Raw genomic sequence first — 9,436 nt, 5'->3', positions numbered from 1 at the left:
TCAATTAGTCAATTTGTATATAATTGGTATATATATTATTGATATCAGGTATGCAGTCTGTTGAAGACGAGTTTCTGAATTACACATTATTTATTCCGGGGGATCATTAGACTCCGTGGCGTCTCTAAACCTTAAACACAATGTTTCAATCTTAATATAAAGCATACACTTTATTTCATAGTGTTAACACGACACAATTTAAAGTGCTTTCCTCATTTCGATTATTTATCAAGTTTCTACTCGAATTTTCAAATTGCAGGTAAATGCGCCACATGCCCCGGAACAGATATTTTGTGGATTACTTTCGATCAAGTATTATATTAAAACGTATTCCAACATCCGTCTTGCCGATAATTGAACTTCAAATTCAAATTTTCGTACTCACATTCAGATGTTACGTAAATTACTTTTGGGCAGATAGAAATGAAATATTAGAGAGTTACGTATTTTAGCATTCGTTTCGCAGACAAAAACTCAGATTTTTGATCACTCAAGCTCAATACTCTCCGAGCAATGATATGATATGGAAAAACGTAAATTATTCGAAATTTATTTTTTTCAACAGTTCATTGAACATATTTTTGAAACTTTCCGCTGCTTCCTCCTTAGAGAACCCTCCTTATTCACTGTAATTGAAACGTGTGACTTTTTTAACACAAAAAAAATGAAAGATTTTAATCCCAGAAAGCCTGTTTTCGTTTCTATTGAATTAGATGTGGAAGTTCAAACTAAAATAGTGTTTATTGATGAAATAGTTATCTTCTACCGCAAAATTGAACATCATAAAATATTTCAAACTATTTGTGTACTTGCAAAGTGGCTACGTGTTTCTCATAAATATTGCCAATTTCTCGGACTACATTTCGTTTGTGGCGGTATTTATTCTCCAATCTCTCGTTCTTCAGCCTGTTTATTTCAATTTTTGATTACGTTTTGATTCGTACTACAGTTTACGTTCTTCATCTTCTAATTTATGTTTCCGTTCATGTTTTTCATTGTCAATCCTTTCCTTCCGCTCTTATTCCGCTTTTTTTGCCTATAGTTACAACCTATCAGCCTGAAAGCCATATCAGTAAAATTGCCAAAACACTTCTGGTCATAATTAGGATTGATGCACCCTTACATCATAATCAATGCACCTGGAATCACGGTTTAGCTATTTCCCTACCCTGATCTGGTTATTTTGGGACATTCCCTATCCGTGAAATGATGGAGCTTACCTGTAAACCTATCTGTCGCAGATTAAATTAAGTTCTTAGTTTTGGCGACATAATAAAATTCTTGGAAAATTATTTTTTTCAAAACCCAATAGCTATTTACTTTTAAGCAGCTCACATAGAGCCTTGTTCTGAGAACATTGACACTCTGATTCGAGCAAGGCATTGTAGAAGCAGCCAAGTCAGAGTAACGGGCTACAACTATTTGTAACGGGTAAAGTTCTCCGTATTATTAACAACTGTAAATAGTATGAATGAGGCTGCTTACTTCACAAACATCCACATCAGCAATCAGCTCTCATATGTATTCACTTTCAATTTCATTACTTTACTACTTGTGATAAACAAATGAGCTTGAGGAAAGTAGCGTAAACGCGAAATGTTGCCGGAGCATGCCAATTGCCAATAATATCTCTACTTAGTGGAAGACGATTTTACTATGATTCTTATAATCCGGCAACTGCCTATCTATTGACGTCCAATGTTTTATGCAAGGTTTTTAGCTTGCAGTTGAAAATATAAAACATTTTCGTAATCGAATGCTACGCCGACAATATTTAGAGTTAATGCTGCTGCGGAAAGACGTCCATAATTTATCAATACTATCAATTCGATGTTTGTTAACTTTTGCCTGTTACATCAATGGTTGACAAAAAATGGTTGAAGCTTCTTTTTAACCGTGCACTATTTGTTCATTCAAGTAAGTTTCGCCAGTTGACTTTTTCTTGCTGTTGCATTTGAACTGATATTCATATAGTTTATGTTGCCGGTCTGCGAGGTCATTTTATTTGATGACACTGGTAACGTTGAGGTAAAACGGTTAGGAATGAAACTGAACAATATCAAGTGTGATATATTGTCGTATCACAAGATCATAAACCAGGGGTCGGCAAGCTTTTGTCGCTCGCGGACCAAAGTTAAGGTGTGCAAGTCATTGGCGGGTGGCAAATATTTTTAGAAAGTGGATGGCCGATGAATCACATTTTTTCACACAGATCATAAGTTAAAATTTAAGCACCGCGTGAAGACTGTGTCAACTCATGAACTCAACTTGGCCTTACTCGTAGAAAAAAATTTACAAAAAACATGTAACACTTTTTGTTGCATCACGCTTATCTAAATGGGACACTGTTGTACATTGTTCGAATGTACATGTACTTCAAAACATCATAGTGAATATTTTTTCGCATGGTTTGGATAGAGTTTTTTATGGAGAAGATACTTTTTATATTAAAAATCAGAAGTGATACACCTCGCGAATGGAATATAGATTTATTTCCTTATTGTATTGCATCTCAGAAAATTCCATTTGAATATTTCCCGCGTCACCCTTTGCACTTAGCATTAACTTATCTGCGTTTTGTTGCCATTTTTCCAATTATAATTAAATTATAGGCCCTCAAACGAGTAATTGTGAATTATATACTTGATTGGTTATAATACTTGATATTACTTTTATATTTATATAATATTATTATATTCATTATTATTAATATTTATAATTTAGTCTACATGTGTCTCACAATAAATTCTGTTACGTGAAGAATATAATCGTCAACACAACTGTTTTGTTACTACAATTCAGTGAAGCGTCGCGGGCCGGTTTGTTATTACTCCACGGGTCGTAGGTTTCCGACCCATGTCATAAACAATTTAAGACTGTAAAATACACGAAAACAGAATTATATCCAGAGGAATGAGCCAAGTGAGGAATTTATCAATAAAGATGCGGTTCAAAAGGGCATATCGGCGTTGTTTGCTGAGAAAACATAGAGTTCGTATTTGAATCATACGAATGTTTGATCATCATAAAACTCAGCTATGTCCGTTTATTATTTATAGGTTGTGACGTAATAGAGCTTAGTACAATACAATGTGCCAAAACCAGTAGTGAGAGACGTACTTTTACGCGAAATGTGTGTTATAATTTTGTGAAAAATAAAAAATTGTTCTTATACGGAAAATTCAAGAAATGATGTTTAAATCTAGTTTCTGTTTGAACTGTTGAGACTTAATTTTTTGTTGTGTTGTCTCTGTGTATAACTTTATTGTTCTAGGAGAGGAAAACTTTACTTTGAATATTTGTGACTACTATAGTATTCTCTACTCATTTAGTAATATTACAATACATATTTCTGCAACAACTAAATGATTTATATTTTTACTATATTTAACTGTACAAAAGCGAGGATGAGACTTGCGCATAACACTAAGCAAGGATCGATTGAAGACTGAATAAATATAGCAGTTTATAGTGGGGGGTTCCGGAATAGAGAAAAAGAGGAATTTAACGAAAAAGGTTTGGAACTGCTGTTTCAGAAACTACTAAATATACAATATTATGAATGAATTCAGTAGCAGAGATGCTGCCATAAAATATTCCAAGCAATCATCGTTGGATTCCGCGATAACTACAAAAATTTTAAACGAGTTAGGAAAATGCTACGGCGAAATATCTGATGAGGGTGTGAAGTTTCAATTTATGGTCGACGCTGGATGCGGCAGTGGAAGATCGACAAGAGCCTTTTCGCCTAATTTCAATTCAATCATAGGATTCGACATCAGTTCCGAGCAAGTAAAACTAGCTCAAGAGATGGAATTGGAAGAAAACGTGTCTTACGCCGTTGGTAACTCTGATGCTTTTCCCTGTGGAGACGGAAGCGTCGATTTGGTTACAAGTTGTTTTTCGTTGCATTTCATGGATGTAACAAATTTTGTAGGTGAATGCGAACGGGTGCTAAAGCCCAAAGGCATGGTTGCTGCGTATGGGTTTGAAATATCAAATATTGAAATGGAAGACGGCGCTAAAGATGCAAAATCAGGATATGGAGTTTTCAAAGAATTGTACTTCAAGCCTCTTACTGATTACGTCAAAAAATTAAATCACCCACAACAACACGTTAGTGATCGCTATCAAGCTATATATGATGGAATCGACACAAAATTGCAGAAATGGCGAGATGACGAAGTGAAATTTAAGATTCGCACTAGCTTTAAAAAGTTCAAGGAAGATGAAATGACCGTGCCAATATTTCAGAAATTTTCTGACAGTTTTTCGGTGAATGCCTACGATAGATTATTTCAAAAGTTGAATGAGTGCTGGAAAATTCCCCATACGGCAGATAAAGATGTTGATGTGATAATAACTTATTCATTGTTTTTCATTTTTATGAAAAAATAAATGTAGTCAGATTCTATATTTGCGGTTTCACACATTCTATGTAAAACTAATATTTATCTGAAAAATATTTTGACACAGGGATCTCGTAATAAAAGTATGACACTAATACACTGGTGTAATATATGAATTATAGTGATGCAGTATGTAAATTATAGGGAGTTCCAATACGTTTGTTATTAGATGATATGGAACGCATATAATCAGGGATTCCATACCGTCTTTATTTCTAAGGTTTGTCCTTATTTTTGGCTTATTGTTTGTCCCTATTTTTGGCTTATTTTTAGGCTTGCGTGTCATTATTTTGTCTTTTTTGGACTTTATAAAGGAAGCTTTGTGTTGTTTGTCTTATCGCCAAAGCTTTATTGTGGCATCATAAAAGCAACACAATCTTATTTGGAACACAAAGAGCAAGGCACAGATAGGCATGAAGCATTGATAGTGTGGCGATCCTTAGGTTTTGTCGTGGTGGTGGATATTTTAGCCTAAATTCAAAAATGAGCAAACGTAAGAACGTTTTTTGTAAGTACGGGAACAAATTCAAACTTAAACGATGCTTGAAGAGTGAGTGCTTCGCACACTGTGATGTATGTATTTGTGACATTAACCTGGAGCCCAGCATAGGAAAGCCAGCTATTTCTGCTCACAATGCAGAAATTTTTCCAGTCGTCCTTATTTCGGGTTCCAGATCGATGGAATTCCTACATATAATGCACACTTTGATTATATAATTGTTACTTAAAAACCTGCCTCCTACTCCTCAGCTTAAGCTGTAGATTTTAAATCGATGTCGTAAATTGCAGTGTTAACTACATCACAGGGATTGGCAGCAATTCCACGCTGGAGTGCAGTTAACGTTTTTTACGTGAAAAATCTACAGCGATCCAGTGATATTTATAAAGTCAACACAACTTTTGTCCAAAAGTTTAGCAACATCAAACCTTCAGGTGCAATAGGCCGACTTTAGAATTTTTTATCGCGTGGTTTCGAAACTTCGTCATAATACTAAATTTTGTGAGACTTCCAACCATCTATATACCATTTATTATAGTAAAATATAAATGTTCAGATATTTATTTCTAAGAATTGTTAATCTATCCTACATTTAAAAATATTCAATTACCTTAAAATATTCTTCTCATCAAAACCTCCCGTGTAGCTGTCTGCAACTTTGTTTATAAGACCGTCATAGTGACGTCACAGTGCGTCACCCTTTTAAATAGCCAGCGATCCAAACTCAGAGTCAGACGTCGTTTTGGGCCATCTAATCCAGTGCTCTTCAACCGGGTATACGGTATGCCTTAGTGCAGCGTTTCCCAAACTGTGTTCCGCTAGCATCTTCCGTGTGTTCCATGGGAAAGGGATCAAAATTACGACTTAATTGAAATGCTGAAGAGATTACTCATGTTCGCCAAACTCGATTTAACAAATAATAAACCGCAGCTCGCAAAATTGCAGCAAGTACTTCTACCTCCATTGTTAGGTAACATTATGGGCAAAGACTACGTAATAGAAAGTAAACGACATAGAGAGGTAAAATGAATTTATTGATTAATATGCACAGCATTTAAAATAAAAAGCAATAAAACATTTATAATAAATGCAATATGTAAAATATTCAATCATATTTTAGTTATGTTGAACACAATTCTGGTAGTTTTCGCGGCGCATTCTGAAACTCGCCACAGCGCACTGGTAGCGCACCTTTTGGGACCGCTGCATTACACCGTTTTTCTTTATCAATTTTACCCTTTAATTTTTTGGAGTTCCGCGAGGCAGATAAAAAGCGTAGGTGTTACGTGGCCAAATAAGTTTGGGAAAGCTGCCTTAGTGTATAGCTACCGGACAGCCTAAGTCAGGGATTCTAAACTCTAATATAATATTCTTTTAAAGCCAAAATCACCTGTCAGCAACAATCCAGTTTTTTTTAAATGTGGAATACAGTCATGCAGTACCTCCGAACATTCTGAAAAAACGAAATTAGCGACCAACAAACACAAAACTCTTTAACTAAAAATTACTCAAAAAATAACGTGCAATACGGAGAACGTCGTCTTTACTTGATAAGCTGTAAAAAATGTGGCATGCAGAACACTGGCGAAACAGGGAGGCATCTGAAATATCGTATTTCAGAACACATTAGAAGTATAAAAACAAAAAACAGAGACCTGGTCGTCGGTGCTCACTTTAACCAACCTGGACATTAACTGAAAGACTTTAATATAATTGGAATTGAAAAACTGTTTCAAGACCATATTTACCGAAAAACTAAAGAATCATATTTCATTCACCTACTTGGAACGCATGAACCATTGGGAATGAACATTAAAGAAGTTTAGGGCATTTAGGAACATTTCATACACCATATATTTTCGTAATTTCACAATTTTATTTTAATGTATTTTGTTAGTGCAGTTAATTAAAATACAATCACCAATTTTTTAAATTTAAATATTTGAACTTAGTCTATCCAATTAAAGAGTCCAGCTGCACACTAACACAAATGTATTTCTGTAACGTTTCGTCCGACCGGAGTCAGACTTCCTCATACAAGCGGTTTACAACTATGGCAAGAAATAAATTTGGTAACTGAATTTGAAATATCAAATTAAGTATGACGTAACACCCTTTTTTTAAGTTTATATTATTACTCGACCCTTGATTGGCGTTTTATTTTACTATCATTTTCAAGTGTCCCAAGTTTAATTTTAATTATAATTCAAAACCTTGGATTTATGTGCTTGCGAAATTCATTTATTATTATGAAATATTATTATATTTTAACGCTATTTAAGATCAAAATTCAGCAATAACTTTAAAACTTTTTTATTTTGAAATTGGTCCTCACCAAACTAAGCATTGATTTATGTTTAAATGTTGGTTTACTTCCTCGTGGTTCTTTCTCTAAGTGCCTATAATCTTAATTTTAATTACATTTAGTTACCCATCATTTTCGTAAGTGCAATAATATAATTGTTTTTTTTATTACATCTGAAATGAGTTCCACTGATATTTGTGGTTCTAATTTCCCCATCATTATTCTACGGCTAAATGCAAATTAATTGTTTATGCATTGTTACGTCATACTTGATTTGATATTTCCAAATTCATTTACCAAATTTATTTCTTGCCATTGTTGTAAACTGCTTATCTGAGGAAGTCTGACTCCGGTCGGACGAAACGTTACAGAAATGCATTTGTGTTAGTGCGTAGCTGGACTCTTTAATTGTATAGAATAGTCATGTTTATTCCAGCTACAGTATCCTTGCAGTATACTCATACGGATCCACTAGCATAAAGGCATAGAGAAAAGATAGGAAGTTAGCCTCGCGCAACCCAACTCAAATTTTTGAACTTAGTGTTGTTAATTAATTTTTTAATCCCCACCTGCATGGGTTCGTTAACTCACATTCTTATTATATTGTTTTGTTGCCATGACACCCATTGCATAAATGTGCTTGCAATTGCTGTTCTTGCTTTAGTTGAAATATGTATGTCTGAGGAAGTTTGACCTTGGTCAGACGAAACGTTACAGAAATATATTTGTGTTAGTGTGCAGCAAGACTATTTATTGAATTACTCTAATATAATAAATTATAAAATATTCAAGCGGGGACAACAATGCAAACAACGCACATGGGATGTAAAAGGTAATTTACGCAAAGAACCGACTTGAGTACATTGTTACATCACAAATTATGTAGATAATGCAGGCACGTGTCTGGGTTGTTGATTTCAACCGCCATGCACTTCGTTTAATTTACGTTGAACATTATTCCCGTTGCCGCTAAGGCCGTCGGTCAAATTTATAACTTGCGGCCGTCGGTCAAATTTAGCCTATTAAATCACATGATGATATTGCAGTACAATATGTGCTTAAAATTTAATGTTTATTTAAGCCTTAAATAAACATTGGTATTTGTAAGGTATACAAAGTTCTTGAATAATTGGAAAAGGTATACCACGATAAAGAAGGTTGAAGAACACATGCTTCGGTACACACCTTGTTTTTATGCTACTGGTAAACAAAGGATTTGCCCTATTTTTACGTTACGTCGCAGTCTGGAGATCAAGTCATTGTTGCGTATAAATGATCTATGCCTTTGAAATCTAGCCCTGATAGTGGTGCATGACTCCATCAAAGATAGTTTGGTGATGGGTTGAGAATCTCAACTTGCGATATCATCTATTTTTGTGCTACATCAAATATTGTACGAGTAAATTAAATAAAAAATAATAATATCAAAAAAGGGAAAAAAACAGACAACTAATATTTTCCGAAATTACTTTACAGAATTTCATGCTTTGAGGTGGATAGCCTATAATATTGGACATTATACATCAGAAGTAATGAAGAGTGGCAATGCTATTAGCATTGTTTAATTATTACTAAAAATATAAAACAGATATAACTAATAAGTAATAACCCGACGTTTTTTTGGTTTACTACCAATCCTTCCTTCAAGCAAAACACCTGAGATATAATAATTGTGCGCTTGTATAACTTCGACAGCGAAGTAAGTCTGGGGAGAGAAAAAAGGGAGTAAGCGTAGTAATAAATACGTCGTATCAAGATAATATTGTTCTTGCTAGGCTCTTGATATATACTCTGGGATATGGCCTTTTGTTATTCAAAATTGGGGGCTCCCGAAGTATGCGAACCAAGATGGCGGACATCGGAATGTAATATGTGTACTAGGTTAGGGTTAGGCCATAATTTTAGGTATAAATACTACGGGAGGCTCTTGGCTAGTCTTCTAACCGTTAATAGGACTAAAATAAGGAAAATTGGAAAAAAATTATCGCCTAACCCTAACCTGTTACCCATGTTACGTTCCAATGTCCGCCATCTTGGTTCGCATACTTCGGGAGCACCCAAAATTGTCTGAAACTTCAGTTACTTTTCTCAATGTGCGATTTCAATTCAATGTATCAATTACTGTATGTCGTAAGATAATTAATATCGTATTTTACGGACCATAAGGCGCACTTCAAATTCAGCTCTTTTTTTTTTTATCTCAAAATAAAACGTACGCCTTAT

At 34.5% G+C, this 9,436-nt stretch overlaps 1 protein-coding gene across 1 annotated transcript; it reads left to right on the top strand.

The window, feature by feature from the left end:
- The first annotated feature begins 3,558 nt into the window (after positions 1–3,558).
- Positions 3,559–4,398, top strand: LOC120333207 (uncharacterized). Its single transcript, XM_039400579.2, has one exon. It carries the CDS (start codon positions 3,559–3,561, stop codon positions 4,396–4,398), a length of 840 nt encoding a protein of 279 aa, XP_039256513.2.
- The last annotated feature ends 5,038 nt before the right edge of the window (positions 4,399–9,436 follow it).

The sequence above is a fragment of the Styela clava genome, chromosome 9, assembly GCF_964204865.1.
Source record: "Styela clava chromosome 9, kaStyClav1.hap1.2, whole genome shotgun sequence".
In the NCBI taxonomy this organism is placed as follows: domain Eukaryota; kingdom Metazoa; phylum Chordata; class Ascidiacea; order Stolidobranchia; family Styelidae; genus Styela; species Styela clava.
This window is presented reverse-complemented; position numbering and strand designations above follow the sequence as displayed.